The sequence below is a fragment of the Panthera tigris genome, chromosome A2 (assembly GCF_018350195.1).
Source record: "Panthera tigris isolate Pti1 chromosome A2, P.tigris_Pti1_mat1.1, whole genome shotgun sequence".
In the NCBI taxonomy this organism is placed as follows: domain Eukaryota; kingdom Metazoa; phylum Chordata; class Mammalia; order Carnivora; family Felidae; genus Panthera; species Panthera tigris.
Window position 1 is genome coordinate 144,907,805 of NC_056661.1, and position 17,132 is coordinate 144,924,936.

A 17,132-nucleotide genomic window follows, 5' to 3' on the forward strand; every position below is an offset into this window, starting at 1 on the left:
ACATATTAAGTGAAAGAGCCAGTCATAAATGACAACATGCTATACGATTCCATTCATATGAAATATCTAGAACACACTTATCTATAGAGATAGAAAGTAGATTTGTGGGGGGCGCCTAAGTAGCTACGTAGGTGGCTCAGTTGGTTAAGCATCCAACTTTGGCTCAGGTCATGATCTCGCAGTTTGTGGGTTTGAGCCCCACATCAGGCTCTGTGCTGACAGCTCAGAGCCTGGAGCCTGCTTCAGATTCTGTGTCTCCCTCTCTCTCTATCCCTCCCACACTCACACTCTCTCTCTCTCAAAAATAAATAAACATTAAAAAAAAATTTAAGAAAGTAAATTGGTAGTTGCCTTGGGCTGGGGAATGCGTTATTGGGAAAACAGGGTGACTGCTAAAGGTTATGTGGGGTTTCCTTTTTGGGTGATGAGATATTCTAAACTTGATTCTGTTTGCACAACTCAAATCTCTGAATTGTAGACTTTAAAGGGGTGAACTGCACGGCAAGTAAATTCTAACATATATCATAAACATTTAGTTTTGTCCTCACCTCAAGATAACAAAGGAAGTTGTTAAACAGCCCAATAAAAAAAGAAAATTTCTACTTGGCAGATTCACTGAAGGAAAATCAAATGTTGCTCTCTATTTTCACATACCTCCTATCTGAAGCTCGGGACAGCCCATTCGTCTCATCTGTGTGCTGACAGACTCAATCTCTTGTACCAGTGGCACTAATATTGTCTCATTGATCCACTAGGGAAGAAACAAGGCAAAGATTTCACACACATAATTCTAAAGTATTTCTCAAATAATGATATTCATGAAACACTAAGAATATTTTTACTGTCTTGTACTTGAATATTCTGTTAAACAGAATATAGTGAAAGAAAATGAAGTAGCAGCTACCTGAAGTCTAGACAGTGAAGTAAGCAAGCCAGCAGAGTGTAAAAAGTTATACTCTTAAAGCACATATGCCTGCTTTTTGCTGACGAAAATATAAAAATTTTAGTTAAGTTTTTCTCAAAATTTCCTGTGGTTATTATACTTAGCTAAAAAAGGATAATCTCCGATTTACATTTCTACAGCAATTATCATACATTTATCCATGTCGTGTTTATATTGGTTTGTAATTAATAAGATAGTTTTTCAAACTAACATAATTAACTCAGCAGGCTTACTCAATTTGCTAACTACGTGGAAAACAGATCTATTTGATACTGGTTTATGCATATTAAAATATTCCTTTAGGATTAGAACTTCAAGGGGCGCCTGGGTGGCGCAGTCGGTTAAGCGTCCGACTTCAGCCAGGTCACGATCTCGCGGTCCGTGAGTTCGAGCCCCGCGTCAGGCTCTGGGCTGATGGCTCGGAGCCTGGAGCCTGTTTCCGATTCTGTGTCTCCCTCTCTCTCTCTGCCCCTACCCTGTTCATGCTCTGTCTCTCTGTCCCAAAAATAAATAAAAAACGTTGAAAAAAAAATTTAAAAAAAAAAAAAAAGGATTAGAACTTCAAATGCCACTTTGGATGGCTAACATCAATCCAATTCCGGATGTGAAAAGACTGTCCAAGGAAACACCCCATTTGAGTTGTTCGTGTGTTATGTGTTTTGCGTAGGTGTTCGTGGCAACTTTAACTGCTACTTTAGTTCTGTTTCCATGCTTCTGTTTAACTATAAAATGGAAGGGTGAAAAAGTTTCCGATGAAATACAAGTCTACAATTCCTTATACAAATTTGTGAATTAAGAAATCTATAAAAACAAAACTTTTCAGTAATCCATTTAGCAAGCAAATCAGATACACCGCAAGGCCTGAACTAAATTCCAATGAGGCTATTTACACACTTAGTGTGACTATTCACATGTTTTGCTACAAATATTGATGTCTTTGATCACCGAGTGCTAACCAGACTCTGCTAGTAAGTAGTATTACACAATATTATATGCTATATGCACACTGCTTTTTAAAAAATATCCAAAAAACTTGAAACTTTCAAGACTGTAATTAGAAATAAAAGAGAGTACAGTACTAGGACATCATTTTACTCATTCATTCTTCCAACATTTACTCAATGCATTCTACTCGCGAGCCACCCTTGGGCTGCAACAAAATTACCCAAGGGGTTCAGGGCTATATTCCCTATGTTGTACCTTTCATCCTCGTGAGGGAATTTTTATGTTTAGAAAGCCATCCAGTGCTTCTGGTTCAAGAAAACAGGCTGCTATTTTCACTACTCCCTCCTGATACCTAATTAAAATTATAGTAAAAGAATAAAAAAGTAGACAAGTGATTTCAACGTATTTCTCGAAGATGTAGAGTGAGTGGATGAGTGTTGAAGGGTGAAATAGTGGAAGAAGTGGCAGCCTCCGTGGAATCCAAGCGGAACTACCTGCAGTGGAGGGGGGCCAGCGTGTCCAACAGAACTTGGGACATACAGAGACTACAGAGGGGCAGAAAGAGGTAGGGCTGAAACAAGGGAACTCACTTATTCTGTATGAATTGGCCAAAGAGAAGAGGGTTCTTCTCTAAAACAACTGAAGAAACTGAAATATTCTGAAGGAGCTTATAATATATATTACCTTCTCTCTCTAACTTAAAAGTTCCCTGAGGGCAAGGACCTCATTTTTGTTTCCCTCATATTTCCAGACATATAAAAGGTTCTGCCAGAAAAGCTCTTTGAAAAATAAAATTGAAAAAAAATTTTTGAAAAAAAAAAAAATAAAACTGCGCTGTTGGGAAGATCTTAATAACTAGATATGTTATTTCTTTATCCACTCCAAAGAAACTGATTTACTAAATATGGAGAGAAAAACAATCTGATGAAAACAGACACCATAAGGTAAATGTCATGTTTATCCTTACATGTGTGCCATCCATATTGCATTTTTCATAATAATTAATTCTGATACTCTAATTAGTAATTAACACCTCTAAATAATATTCTAATAACACACTTCGCATAGTAAGAGGCAACAGTATTATCTGAAGAGTAATGTCAGAACTTACATTTCTGAACTTAGCTGTCCACGAATCCATATGATCAAGAAGTTGTCTATTCATAGTCACTCTTGCCCAAACCTATTAAAAATATGTTTCAAATGAACAATCAGTGAGGAAAAATCTTGTCAGAAATTGGTCACTTTCCTCAACTCTCAAAAATATGTGGAAAAAAAATCTGAAAAACAACTTCATCAACACTGATATTCATCTAATTAATATGCAAGAATTTTCTTACTACCCACTTGGTTGCTATTCATGCACAGATAGATCTTTAAAATTCCTTACGTTGGTATGTTTAAAAAACATTCCTGCTTTAACAAAACAAAAATCTTATTTTTGGTATTAAACTGATAAAGTTCAAATGTTCTAATCCAAATGTATTTTAAAAGCAGGAGTCTTGTATATACAAAGTACAAATAGATACTTGAGATACCTTTTTATAAATGAATGCAGAAAAATGTTTTAGGCAGGATACTAATGTCAACTGTATGCAAGGAAGACTAAAACGTACAATACAATTCAGTTTTAGATACACGAAGTTACATAGGAGTCTCTCCAGTGTTTAATGTGTGCCAGATTTATGTTTCTGGCCAGTGAAAGTGAAGACTACAGACAAAAAATGTTCCAGAAGTAGAAGAGACTTTCTAACAATCTGCCATCAGAAATATTAAGTCATTTTTATTTTCCATTTACCTCCTCTGCAGCTTGTTTAGAACTGAGATCAGCCTCATCTTTGTTAGCACATGGGGCCTGAGACCTACAGGCAAGCTGATACTGAAACTTCTTCAAAGTCTGTGCATAATCTCCCATGGAACGATTGTAGTTCCAGAAGGTAGGACTGGTGGAAGGCGAGGTAGAATCTGGACTCCCTACAATAATGAATTTAAAGAGCATCAGTGTGTGCTGTAGTAACTGTGACACTTAGAGTTAGCACACGAACACTGGGTATCTGGGCACCTAGGCGATGGCAATCAAGGAAGACAAAGCCCCAAGGGACTCTTCTCTCCCCTCCTCCCTGACATTACCTCTTCTTTAGAGAACACAGACTGCCTGTGCTAAAAATTAAAAAGAACATTTTCTGAGCAATATCAATCAAGTGGTTGAAAGTATCTGTTTATTTTTGTTGTAAAATTAAGCTTGTTCCATTCTCTAAGACTTTCAAATGACTCAGCAAGAAACAAACAAAAGACAAATTTCCTCAGGAAATAAATAGGCTAAGGAAGTTCCTTGCCTGAATTTTTAGTAGCTCTTTCTGAATGGTACGACTACAGCTTCCTATTAACAAACTACTCTGTGGGCCAGCAGCTCCACTCACTCTTCCCTGTACTACACTGCATTCTCTTTATAGCCTGTAATAATTCCTGCGTTGCATTCAAAGAGACTGCCGATTACACTTTTAAATTTATAAATTTACTTTTAGGAAATGTTAATAGTTAATATGGGGACTTAATCCTCTAGAGGATTCTACCAGAGCAGTTATCACACTTTAAGGCTACAGTCTGTCTTTTTACCCAAACAGAATTTGAGTTCCTTGAGGGCAGGAAATATTATTTTTCCCCAGCATCCCTGTGAGCTGATGCTGTGGCTGCTCTGGAGAATTCAGTAGGCTTTGGGAAACCTATCAGCTTGGATTTCACTGCCCAAGTGGGAAATGGTAATGAGGCAAAGGAGAGGTAGGGTTGGACTCAGACCCTTTTCTCCTACCTCTATCCCCTGTAGCCAGCACAGGGCCAAGAACCTCAAATGGCCACATTCTTGTAGATAAGAAAAAAATCTGTCCACTGGCACCAGGAGATAATAAGGAAACTCATCTAAGTTGTATGGGGATTTAAAAATTATCCATTTACATATGGGTTTAGAACACCCATTTATACTACCTGTGAAATCCAGGAACCTCCTAGCCCAGAAATTACCTAAGTTAGTTCAAGGTCATAATACTCCTTAGGTACTTGGCAGAGGCAAATACAAAACTGCTAGGAGACAAGGCTTGTATCCAGCCTGCCCAGGATAGAAAAGCACAGATAGAACTGTACTGCAGATAAACTTACCAAAAACAAACAAGAAATACATAAATCACAAGAGGAAACAGGGTTCCAAGCAAAGGAATCAACAAGACAAAAATGTGAGTATTTAATCTTCGAGAACTTTAGATAACTGAACTACAGGACAGAGACTTTTAGAAAGTCATGTTTAAAGTGACTGAGATAGGAAAAAATTGAAAACATAAGAACAAAACAAGATACACTAAAATAAATCATGCATATATGAAAGAGAACCAAGTAAAACCTTGAAAACTGGAGGAAAAAAAAGAACCCACCCACAACAAATGAAAAAACTCAGTGAGTTAAACAGCAGGTTAGATACTGCTAATGGAAGAACCAACCAGCAGCACAAACTGTGGGGTGAGGGGGACAACAGAAGAATGCCAAACTACTAAATGCAGAAGAAATGAAAGTATTAGAAAGTCTCCATTTTGCAACCACCACTGCGTTAACTCATTCAGATGCTAAAACCACCAGGTAAAAGGCTGTTGGGGAACAGGACTCACAAGTCTCAAAGTATCGCACTATAGATTATTTATTAATTACAAAAGGGAAAGGCCAAGGTTGCCATCATCTTGACCAACTGATCCAATTTAATCTCACCAATAAAGGGACAAAATGGTATCATGAGTCTCCTGATGTGATATGCTGAAAGGAGCACACTGCCACCTAAGTTGTAGTCTTGCCAAAAAATCGTATTTAAACTGATTCTTATCTAATCCAATAATGAAAAATGATCACACAAATCCAAATTTGCAAAACAACTAGGCTGACTTCTTCAAATGTAAATGTCATAAAAAAACAAAACAAAGAAGCACAAATGTTCTAGATTAAAAAGGACAACAGAAGCATGGCAGCTAAATAGGAAAAATGATCCTTGATCAGATACTGCACCAGTAAAAGAAAAAAAGCTACAAAGGCCATTATTGGGTCAATTGGAAGAAATGTGAATATGAATAACACTAGTATCTCAAGTATGGTAATTACGCTATAGTCAGAAAGGAAAATGTTCACATTCTTGGGAGATGCATTCGAAATAGTTAAGGATGAAGTGACCAGGCAGCAAAAAAAGTGTGTGAGAAAGAGTAAATGTGAGTGTCTGGTTTCTTACTATTGGAGAAAGGAGTTACAAATATGAAAAGGGAGGAGGCTAGAATAAACCCTGCATAGTTGGACTGCAACTGGAGGTATCAGTATGTACTCATGGTTTTTAATATATAGATGGATGGATATGGAAACCCATATAGGTGTATTTGTGTGTGTATATATACATATATATTCCTGGCTGTCTGTTGAGAGGACCTAGAGTAATGATACCCCATCAACAATGACATATCCAGTGCCCAGACATTAATTTCTCAACATCATTCTCCGCTAAAAGCAATCATGGTCCCCTTGGAGAAATGGACTGACTCCAGAGCTAGTTAATCAGGAAAGTACAAGAGAAGCCTGGACTATCTTGTGGTGCTAGACAGTAAAACAAAACAACAAACAAAAACCAGAAACCAGAGGATCCCACTACCCAAACCTGAAACAATCTAACCACTAAAATAAATGACATAATTGGGGAGAAGAAAAAGTTCTTACCTTGCAATAGAATGCCAACAAATGAACGTAAAAGGTGGTTGCACAACAATGTGAATACCACTGAATTATACTCTTAAGAATGGTTCAAATGGTAAACCTTATGCATATTTTAAACAAAATATTTAAATTTAAGCAAATTTTAAACAAAACCTTATGCATGTTTTAAACAAAACATGTTTAAAAATGTAAAAGGGAATAATATAGAAGGAATGATGGAATGAGATAGCCACTACAACACAGTAATAATTTTGAAAAGAAACTTAAAAGGATGTTAAAGCCAGTAAGTCAAATTTGATGAGGAAGAAGATACTTATATAGTCTCAAAGTAGCTCCTCACAAAAATACTTACTATTTAATTTATATAAATACTGAATTACCTAAAACCTACAGGCACAGAGAGTTCAAAGTATAAGGATGGACACGGATACACCAGGCAAATACTAACAAAAGAAAATCAGTACAGCTGTGTTAATATCAGAGAAAACAGATTTCAAGGCAAAAAGCTTAAGATAAAGATAAAAGAAATAACTGACCAGAATGATATTAACAATCATGAATTTATATGTACTTAACATAATTTCATATACATTTAGCAAATTTAACAGAATTACGAGGACACATTTAATGTAAAACAATCAGTGGGAGCTTTTAACCGACTTTCTTACTAATAGAGCAAGTGGATGAAGATTAAGAAGATAAAGAATTTAAGAACACGTTCAGGAAGTTTGGTTCAATGAGCAAATATGGAGCCAAGTATGTAGAGACTACGCCATCCTTTTCAGCATACCAAAAACCATTTATAAAAAGTGATCACACAACAGGCCTAAATGCAAGTCTTAAAAAATACCAAAGAATTAACAGGGTAGAGGTCACAATCTCTAGTGTAGCACAATTAACTTAGGAGGAAAAATAAAAGATAATCAAGCCTTCATTTCAATGTTTGGAAATTAAAAGCAACACCAATCACTAATATAACTTTTAAACAATAATAACACTTTTAAGTAAGTCCTATGGATCAAAGAGGAAATAAAAATGGAAGCCAGAAAATATCTCAATAAGACAAAGATAGGGAGAAGGAATGACATAGGTTGTTCTTTGCATTATACTCTATATAATTTTCAGAAAACTTGAAATAGTTCAAAATTTCACAAGAAGAAAAAGCATGCATCGACAAATAACAAGATAATATTGATTTGTTTCTTTGACATTTCTGGCACTTTCAGGCAAAATTAAATTAAAAATCAATGGAGAGATTTCAAGTGACACAAAGAGCCATGGTCCAATAACGGACTTCCTCATTGTGGCCATGCTTTAGCACCTAATGTGCTTTCTGTGAAAGTTCCTGAGGGGGAAAAATCATTACGTGGCTCAATAACCTAATTTGGTTTCAAATAATTGACTTTGTTATAATCAAATCCACCCCAAATGGATTAAGATTTGCTAACACTGTTTCTCAAAGTAAACTAAAGAGAAGTTCGAAAATGTTCTGAAAAACAGCAGCACTTCTGGAGTAAATATGTTCTCCCTCCTTTATCCCTCCCTGTCATGCCAATCTTCCCAAGGACCAAAAAGAGACAACTATCACTTCAATAAGCTTTGCTCTGCACCGCTTCAAAAACATTTTATAGCCTCAATTTTTGAATAGAAAGTATAACTTATATATAGAAAAAGCTTTCAATCTTAATGTAGATAAAAGGTTCAAGAATTCTCAGTTCAACTGCATTTTACTTCTTAAATTTGGTGCACTTAAAATTCTAACTCTACAAAATATAAGAACAAAATGTATTTCTCTCTTAAGCTACACATATTAGTAAAAAAGAAGTATTTATGTACAGTTATCAAAATAATGAAAACAATAGGGTAAGGATAACATAAAAGCAACACCAAAAATGAGAGTTGGATCTGAATAAAAATATACATACCCAGCTTAACTCTATGCTGTTTCTCTTCTTCACTTCTAAGAAAAGTATCCAAAGTTCGTAGGTCTGTCATGTAGTCTTCTTTGTCAGTAGGCGAGTTATAGACGGTGGGTGAAGAACGGTAGCGAGATCTCAACCCACTGCCCTCCACTGGTCCGACAGTTGTAGGGTATGGAGAAGAAGGAGAAGGACTATAGCTTGCCAACTACACAAAATAAAAGAACTTTTTCTTATTGAAATTTACTTTTGTGTTGGTTTTTGACTTTCAGAAGGTAACGCACCCATTAGAACGGCCAAAATCCAGAACAGTGACAACACCAGAAGTCGCTAAGGATGTGGAGCAACAGGAACTCTCATTCACTGCTGGTGGGAATGCAAGATGGTACAGCCACCTTGGAAGACAGTTTGGAGGTTTCTTGCAAAACTAAACTACACTTATCATCTGATTAGCAATCGTGCTCCTTGGGACTTAGCCAAAGGAGTTGAAAACTTAGGTCTGTACAAAAACCTGCCTACAGGTATTTATGGCAGCTTTATTCCGTAATTGCCAAAACTTGGAAGCAACCAAGACATCCTTTAGTAGGTGGACGGGTAAATAAGCTGCGGTACATCTGCATAATGGAATATTATTTGGCATTGAAAAGAAATGAGCTATCAGGCCATGAAAAGACATGGAAGAACCTTAAATGCACAGGACTGACTAAAAGAAGCCAATCTGAAAATGCTACACTGTATCATTCCAATTATATGATGTTCTGAAAAAGACAAAACTATGGAAAAAGCAAAAGGATCAGTAGTTGCCAGGGATCGGGGTCAGGAGTGGGACAGGATGAATAGGTGGAGCATGAGGGACTTTTAAGGCAATGAAATTACCCTATATGATACCGTACCATAATGGTGGGTATACAGAATTATATAGTTATCTAAACCCACAGAATGTACACAACCAAGAATGAATCCTAAAGTAAACTGTGGACTCTGGGTGATAATGATGTACCAACGCAGGTTCATCAACTGGAACAGATGTACCACTCTGGTGGGGGATTTTGATATTGGGAAGGCTGTGCCCGTGGGGGGGCAAAAGGTATAGGACAGGTCTCTGTACCTTCCTCTCAGTTTTGCCGTGAAACTGTTTTGTTTTGTTTTTTGAGAGAGTGAGCGAGCGAGCGCAGTGGGGAGAGAGGCAGAGAATCCCAAGCAGGTTCCACATCAGGGCAGAGCCCCAAACCAGAGCTTGATCCCACCACCTTTGGGTCGTGACCCAAGCCGAAATCAAAAGTCAGTCGCTCAACTGACTGAGCCACCCAGGTGCCCAAACCTAAAACTGTTCTAAAATATAAAGTCTATTTTTTTTAAAAAGCACTATGTGCACATCTTAAAAAATGGAAAGTTTGAAGACAATAAGTCATACTTAGAACTACAACCTAGAGGTAATATAATCCCTTTTCATATTTTATGTATTTTCAAAATTTAAGTGCATATAGCTATATCAATATATCGTTTTTACATATTTTTTAAACAATTGTTTTTTAAACCTCATTTTTAACTTTTTTTCTACGAGAGAGAGAGAGAGAGAGAGAGAGAGAGAGACAGAGACAGCACGTATGTGTGCGCACACAAGTGGCAGAGAGGCAGAGGGAGAATCCCAGCCCCGTGTGGAGCTTGAACTCACAAAGTGTAAAATCATAACCTGAGCCCAAATCAAGAGTCGGACGCTTAACCGAGTCACCTAGGTGTCCCTAAACCTCATTGTGTTTTTAAAGGTAACCAAGGATTTTCCTATAAAAATCCTCTGTAATATTATTCTTACTAGCTATACAATATTTCATTATACATACGTACCGTTATTTATTTTTACATTCGATACATTTGAATTATCTACAAGATTTGGCCACTGTAAATAATGCTAACATCTCTGTACATAAATCTTTTCTTTTCTTTTTAGTAAGTTCCACACCCAACGTGAGGCTTGAGCTCACGACCCTGAGATCAAGAGCCACATGCCCTACCGACTGGCCAGCCAGGTGCCCCTACATAAATCTTTTCTTAATTTCTGAGAAATGTCCTTCAGGAGATTCTTAGAACAGAAATGATCTGATCAAAGCATATGAACATTTAATACATATTCCGATTCTATTAAATGAAAATGTTGTGCTAAGTACTATTCAGAAAAAAGTTGATAGGCGGACCTATTTTGGTATATGTCCATTTCACTATTTTAAAATGTTTACTGGATATAGAAGAATTTTAAAAAATTTACATTTAACTTGTGTTTCCTTATGAAGTTAAACACTTTAAAAATATGGAGGCACGTGGCTGCCTCAGTCAGAAGAGCATCCAACTCTTGATCTCAGGGTTGTGAGTTCGAGCCCCAAGTCTGGTGTAGAGACTACCTAAATAAATAAAACTTAAAAAAAATACAACTACTGGTCACTGGTACTACCTATTTTATTAACTACTTACTCCAGTATAGTGGCAAAAGAAATGAAGTTGAAAAAAAAAGAAAAATGTTACTCCTCTTCCACATTGATTTTTCTTTTTTTTGAGAGTGAAAGAGAGCGTGAGTGTGTGAGCAAGGGAGAGAGGCAGAGGGAGAGTGAGGAAGAGAATCTTAAGCAGGCTCCATGGTCAGCACAGAGCCCAACACAGGGCTCAATCTCATGACCCTGAGATCGTGACCTGAACCGAAATCAAGATTTGATGCTTAACTGACTGAGCTACCCAGGCGCCCTGCTTTCTCTTATTTATTTTTTTATTAAAAAAAAAAAAATTTTATTTGAGAAAGAGAGCATAAACAGGGAGAGGGGCAGAGGGAAAGAGACAATCCCAAGCAGGCTTCGTGCTCAGCACGGAGCCCGACCCAATCCCACAACCCTGGGATCTGACTCAAGCTGAAATCAAGAGTTGGCCACTGAACCGACTGAGCCACCCAGATGCCCCCTTCTCTAAGATCCTTCTATATGCCATGATGATATCTGCGCTATTCACTAATTGGTTTATTTTTGCTGAGGGGCACATCTTATGCATAATGTACATTATTTTATTTTATCCTCTCGATAATAAGTCAATATTACTACCATACTAATTTCAGATATGAGAGATTAGGTAATTCACTCACGATTGTCCCAGGATTTCAATCCAGTTTTCTGACTCTAGAAATGCACTGTACTAGTCCCTTCGTTTTTGTCTATGTTTCAACATTTCCATAATCAAAAGTTGAAAAGTTTCTTGAAAACTTAAAAGAACTCAATGACAAAACTTCGGAACCCTAATATATTCTGCAGATATATTTGATTAAAGTTCAAATTTTTTCTTATTTATTTAGGTTTTCTACCTATTAGTCAATCTCGGCATTTTTTCCCTAGAAAAATTACTATTCCATTTCATTAACTTTTCCATGGTATTAACTTGGTTCAACAAATATGTATATATAGCATCGATATTTCATATACTATGCTAAGAAAACAAACAAGAATAAAAACACACAATCCTGTACTCAAGAAGGTTACAGTCTAGGAGAAAAAAGATAATTAATGTTACCAAGTTTATACAGAGCTATTTAGTACAGGTTAATAGTTTTTAAGAAATAAAAATAACTTACATATTCAAGAGTAAACTATGGTGTTTCCATTAGATGAGTATTAAGTAGCCATTAAACAGAAATTATGTTTGGTTGGTAAAACTATGAGTGATTTTTTTTCTCATGAAAACAAAAACTGTAAGTCATATTTGCCTATGGGTTATTAATTATCACTACACATACATTTCCTCATAAAATTTAACTTATACAAAATTTTCTAAATGTTATTATTTGCCAAAATTGTTATTGGGTAACCAGTAGTATGCAATTTCATTACAAAGAAATATTACGTAACGGGTAAGGGCAGTGTGTTGATTTCACTTCCAGACATTCCTCATTTAACTAGCAGCTGTAGGGATGTAGTTCTAACTAGTGAGAGCATCTGAAGACGTGACCATGCCCCCTTTAACACTCCTTTTATATTCTTACACTTCAGGCAGGAGTCACAATTTCAAATTTGTCAATTTTGCTTCTATCAAACCCACTTTGTGGAAGTTGGAATGGAGGTTTCTAGTCATCCCATGAAGGGTGGTGCCCATCACGAAGAGTCAAACTACACAACAATCCCAGTTTTTAGCTTAGGAGATATTCCACATGATGAAAAGCATTAAGATTCTGTAAGGATATACAAAAGTTTCATATAAACAAGCAAAGAAAGAGGGCAAACATAGATTTAAAAAACTAAAGTAAAAAAATTATCATAGTCTCAACTTGTTTGAAAGACCCTGCAGAAAGATCCTAGAGGGTGACTCTCAGTCCATTATCTTTCCAAAAGCTGATTTTTTTCTTTCATTTTAGGGTGTGGTATACATAACGTCTGACTAGGTATCAGGATCTGGGTTCTGTTCTTGGCTCTTAAATGGGCAATTTGGGCAAGCCAATTACCCACTGTTTCTCAGTCCTGTCAGTGAGAAAATGAGGAGTTTTGATTCATTTGGTGATTTTCAAGGTAGCTCCCAATTCTAAAATAATGTGACTGGCCAGGAAAAAAGATTCATTACCTTATTATAACCACTGATGGGAGAGTAAGTCACTCCAGGGCTATAGGAACTGCTGCCACCTGATGACAGACCTTGCAGCTGAGGGCTGTATCCGGTTATACAGCTGGTGGTGAACTTGGGGCTGGTACTGGGTGAACGAGATGGGCTATAGCTCAACACGCTCTGACCCTGAATTGAAGGAGAAGGTGGCGAGGGAGGGATTTGGGTTGCTGCCAGATCGTGTGGAGGAGTAGTCTGTACAACTAGAAGGAAGGAAGGAAGGAAGGAAGGAAAGAATGAATGAATGAATGAATAAGTAAATAAATAAATAAATAATATGTGCGTGCATGTGTAAGTAAAATTTCTATAAAAACAGACTTAATGAAATGAATCTTTTTCTTCAGGAAAAGAGAAAGTAATAGAATAACTTGGCTGTTAAATTACATATTATTACCTAAGGACACAAAATAGTGGTTTACCATTTCCATACAGTTTAAAGTAAGAGATTAGCTTCAATCCATAAGGGTTAGTCATTTAATTTTAACTGTGATTAAACAATGGAACAAACTTTCATGAGGTTGTTGAATAGTATTTCCATTCAGTTTATACAAATAGGAATGATAATCATTGGTCTTAAGACAATTTATTATAGACTTGTTTAATATAGTTGAACCAGATGGCTTTAGAAGTCCCTTCCAGCTGAGTCTATAAAAAGGGCAAATTAAATTGAGAAAGATTTATTGCCAACCTTTCCCCCACCTTTGCAAAAGATATAAAACACTTACCAGCTGTTTTCAACCCTAAAAGTGTTTGCTGTCCAGGGCTAACAACCAGACTTGTTGGTGCCACAGTATATTTGAAATACCTCCAAAAATCAAATAAGGCGTTTAGGCTGAAGAGGGACGCAAGGGCAAGCTCTGGAAGAGAACAGTTTATTTTTTTTAAGGGGGAGGATGGAAGGGATAACATTTAAAGGTGAGTGGAAAACAAAACCCTTCATACTTTAGCAATTTAACAACAAAACTGAAAACTATCTTCTTAGTCCTCATAACAGTTACCATTTAATGAATGTCTATTAGGTATAATGTCTATGGCATTTACTAGTAAATTTCAAAATATTATCAGGCACCTGGCTGGCTCAGTTGGTGGAGCATGCGACTTGATCTCAGGGTTGAGTTGGAGCCCCACGTTGGGTGCAGAGATTGCTTAAAAATAAAAAAATCTTAAAAAAAAAAATCACTAACCCTCACAACCTTGTACAATAAACATTTTCACCTTCAGTTGACTAGAGGAGTCAAGTGACTTTTGCAAGAGCACACAGCTAGTTACCGAAGTCATGATTATACACTCAGGTATGCAGATCCCAAAACTCTTGCTTATTAAATTTTTTAATGTTTATTTATTTTTTGAGAGACACAGAGAGATAGAGCACGAGCAGGGAAGGAAGGGGCAGTGAGAGAGAGGGAGACACAGACTCCAAAGCAGGCTCCAGGCTCTGAGCTGTCAGCAGAGCCCAACGTGGGGTTCGAACCCACGGGCTGTGAGATCATCACCTGAGCCGAAGTCGGACGCTTATTCGACTGGGCCACCCAGGTGCTCCCAAAACTCTTGCTTATTCACTTGCCACACCATGGACTCCACATTAACATGTGTATTAGACTACAAATTCACTTTAAAGGCCGTAAAGACTCTTTATACCCTCTTTATACTGAAGAGCAGAGGGAAGTAGAGAGGAGGACAGAACGAGGAACCTGAGGAAGGCATTAATGGAATAGAAATCTGATTGTTCTTGAAAGGAGACATGGTAGGGATTTAGGGAAGGCATTTCAGAGAAAATAAATGCGAATCACCACCACCAAAAGTTATTTTTCATCAGAGAACTCTAATGATTACCTGGAACTGTACTGTTTAATTACTAGAATGTTCCTTCCATGAGGGCAAGGATCTTGTTCCCTCCCTGCTATATTCCCAGTTTTTGGAACACACTACACACTTGAATATTTATGGAGTGAAGGAATGAATACTAAGCTGAATTAAACTTGAATGCAGTTTTTCATTGGTAGCAAACCTAAATCACAGTAAAAATTAATTACTTACCAATATACCAAAGGGGCCAGTATGTCACATTATAATATGAACTAATCAACTTTCCAGTCCTGAAAAAATTAAGAAGGCTTTTCAAAATCTTAAAAAACAAACAAACAAACACAAAAACCAAACAACAGAAAACACCTAAAATCAAAAAAACACAAAAACCTGTGGAACCAACCACTGTCTTCTTTAAGTTTCACTTTTTTTGATTAATTAACTTACATTTCAGTATATATCATTCCAGCCACAGATACATTTAGGAGTCCCCAGGCTAAAACCACTTTCTTAGCTTCTGTTTCTTTTCTCATCTTGATGGTTCTGTCAATAAGGGAAGCACTAGGATTTGCCTCCCCTTGCATCTATCCAAAAACAAAAAAGCACAGGAATTAACGAAGAGAAACCACTTCCCCATTTAAGAAATCCAACTTGTGTCCTTTATAATTGGAACTAAAAACTGCACATATTTTCCCTTATCTTTAATGTCTTTCCAAAAAATTTTATTTATTATTGTATGAAAAGGAAGCCCTAAATTATAACTTTATAGGCACCATATTGTAATCAATAGGGAACTTGCTCATCACTTCAGAGAACACTTCCAATGAATAAAAATGTCTTATTTTGTAATTTAAAAGGGTGGTGATTTTATGTGCAATTATTCCGTATTGTTTTGGAATGTCACAAAGACTAGCCCCTCAAAATACCAAGCTCTGAGAGAAAATATTCCATATTAGCTACAAGCCATTAAAAACTCTCCTCTTGGGGCGCCTGGGTGGCTCAGACGGTTGAGCCTCCGACTTCAGCTCAGGTCATGAGCTCATGGTTTGTAGGTTCGAGCCCCAAGTCGGGCTCTGTGCTGATAGCTCAGTGCCTGGAGCCTGCTTCGGATTCTGTGTCTCCCTCTCTCTCTCTCTGCCCCTCCCCCGCTCATGCTCTGTCTCTGTCTCAAAGATAAATATAAATATTAAAAAAATTTTTAAGGCTCTCCTCTTAACATCTTCACGCAGAAGATCGTAAACAACTCTGCACTCGGACCGCTGGGCGCCAAAGATCCCAATTTTGTGTTGCCGCCGGCAAAGTGTGAGGACTGAAGTTTTATAAGGGTGAACGCTCCTGTTGTGAAGGGGATGAGAGCGACTGGGGAGTGTGCAGTTTGGGTCCACGCGGGATTTATATTTCCTTTGTTTCGCTAGACCTCATCTCCGGCAGAAAAACATTAAGACTTCCATATCTGGAGTCGTTGCCCAGAAAGTACAGAGCAGCGCTCTTCCCGCCACCCAGTCCGCGAGTCAAAACTACCCAGTCCCGAGAGCTTCCCTCCCTGGGTCTCCCAGCACAAACTTCAGCAACCCCCATCATTTCTTTCTTCCTTTCCGCTACAGGTGGAGGGACGCCTGGCCACACCCCCCTTTGGCTGAACCCTCTGCAGATCCGCAGTCGTGGAAACCCCACAGCACGCGTGCACTCCGCGTCCACTAAGCACAAAAATAACCCCGAAAACCCACCATGTTCTTCGGCCGGAAGCTGCTGGCTCGCGCCACTCTCTACTGCACATGCGCGAAGCCAAGCACTAAGGCGTAGGCAACCAGTTTGCCGGACGACAGTTACCGGAAGAACGGACCTTCTCGCGAGAAGAGGAGGTTGGGGAGGGCGGCTGGGAGCCCCAGGGCTAGGAACGTTACCAGGGAAACAGCTTTAGGGTTTGTGCCTCCCGCTCAGCTGCGGGGAGAAGGTTGGGCAGCAAAAATTCAGACCAAGCTCTGAACCCGCAGTAAAAAGAACTAACTGTAACAAGCTGAATTTCTATATACTAATATAACTTTAGCTTCCTTAGAGCATTTATGGACTCACTTTTTAAAGCAGATTTTATTAAGCAGGGTAGCTAATTGTAGGGTAAAGAATGTGGTAATGTGTCCAGACGCCCATCAGCCTCAGCGAAGCAT

The 17,132-nt window shown here is 37.8% G+C and overlaps 1 protein-coding gene across 5 annotated transcripts in view; it reads right to left on the reverse strand.

The window, feature by feature from the left end:
* TMEM209 (transmembrane protein 209) overlaps positions 1 to 17,117 on the reverse strand; it is a 37,228-nt gene extending 20,111 nt beyond the window's left edge. For 2 of the 5 annotated variants that reach the window (XR_006212676.1, XM_042972300.1), the window contains exons 1-8: positions 15,415 to 15,551; positions 15,199 to 15,257; positions 13,887 to 14,018; positions 13,123 to 13,364; positions 8,545 to 8,746; positions 3,687 to 3,862; positions 3,000 to 3,071; positions 655 to 751 (exon numbers count right to left, since the gene is read on the reverse strand). Coding sequence is in view for 4 of the 5 variants with exons in the window: in XM_042972300.1 (XP_042828234.1) it covers positions 655 to 751; positions 3,000 to 3,071; positions 3,687 to 3,862; positions 8,545 to 8,746; positions 13,123 to 13,364; positions 13,887 to 14,018; positions 15,199 to 15,257; positions 15,415 to 15,551 (1,117 nt within the window). In the remaining variant the exon portion in view is untranslated. Of the gene's footprint in view, positions 1 to 654; positions 752 to 2,999; positions 3,072 to 3,686; positions 3,863 to 8,544; positions 8,747 to 13,122; positions 13,365 to 13,886; positions 14,019 to 15,198; positions 15,258 to 15,414; positions 15,552 to 16,694; positions 16,839 to 17,040 lie in introns of those variants that run through there. The other 3 variants (XM_042972316.1, XM_007078082.3, XM_042972319.1) reach the window with 3 other exon arrangements.
* Between the last annotated feature and the right edge of the window lie 15 nt (positions 17,118 to 17,132).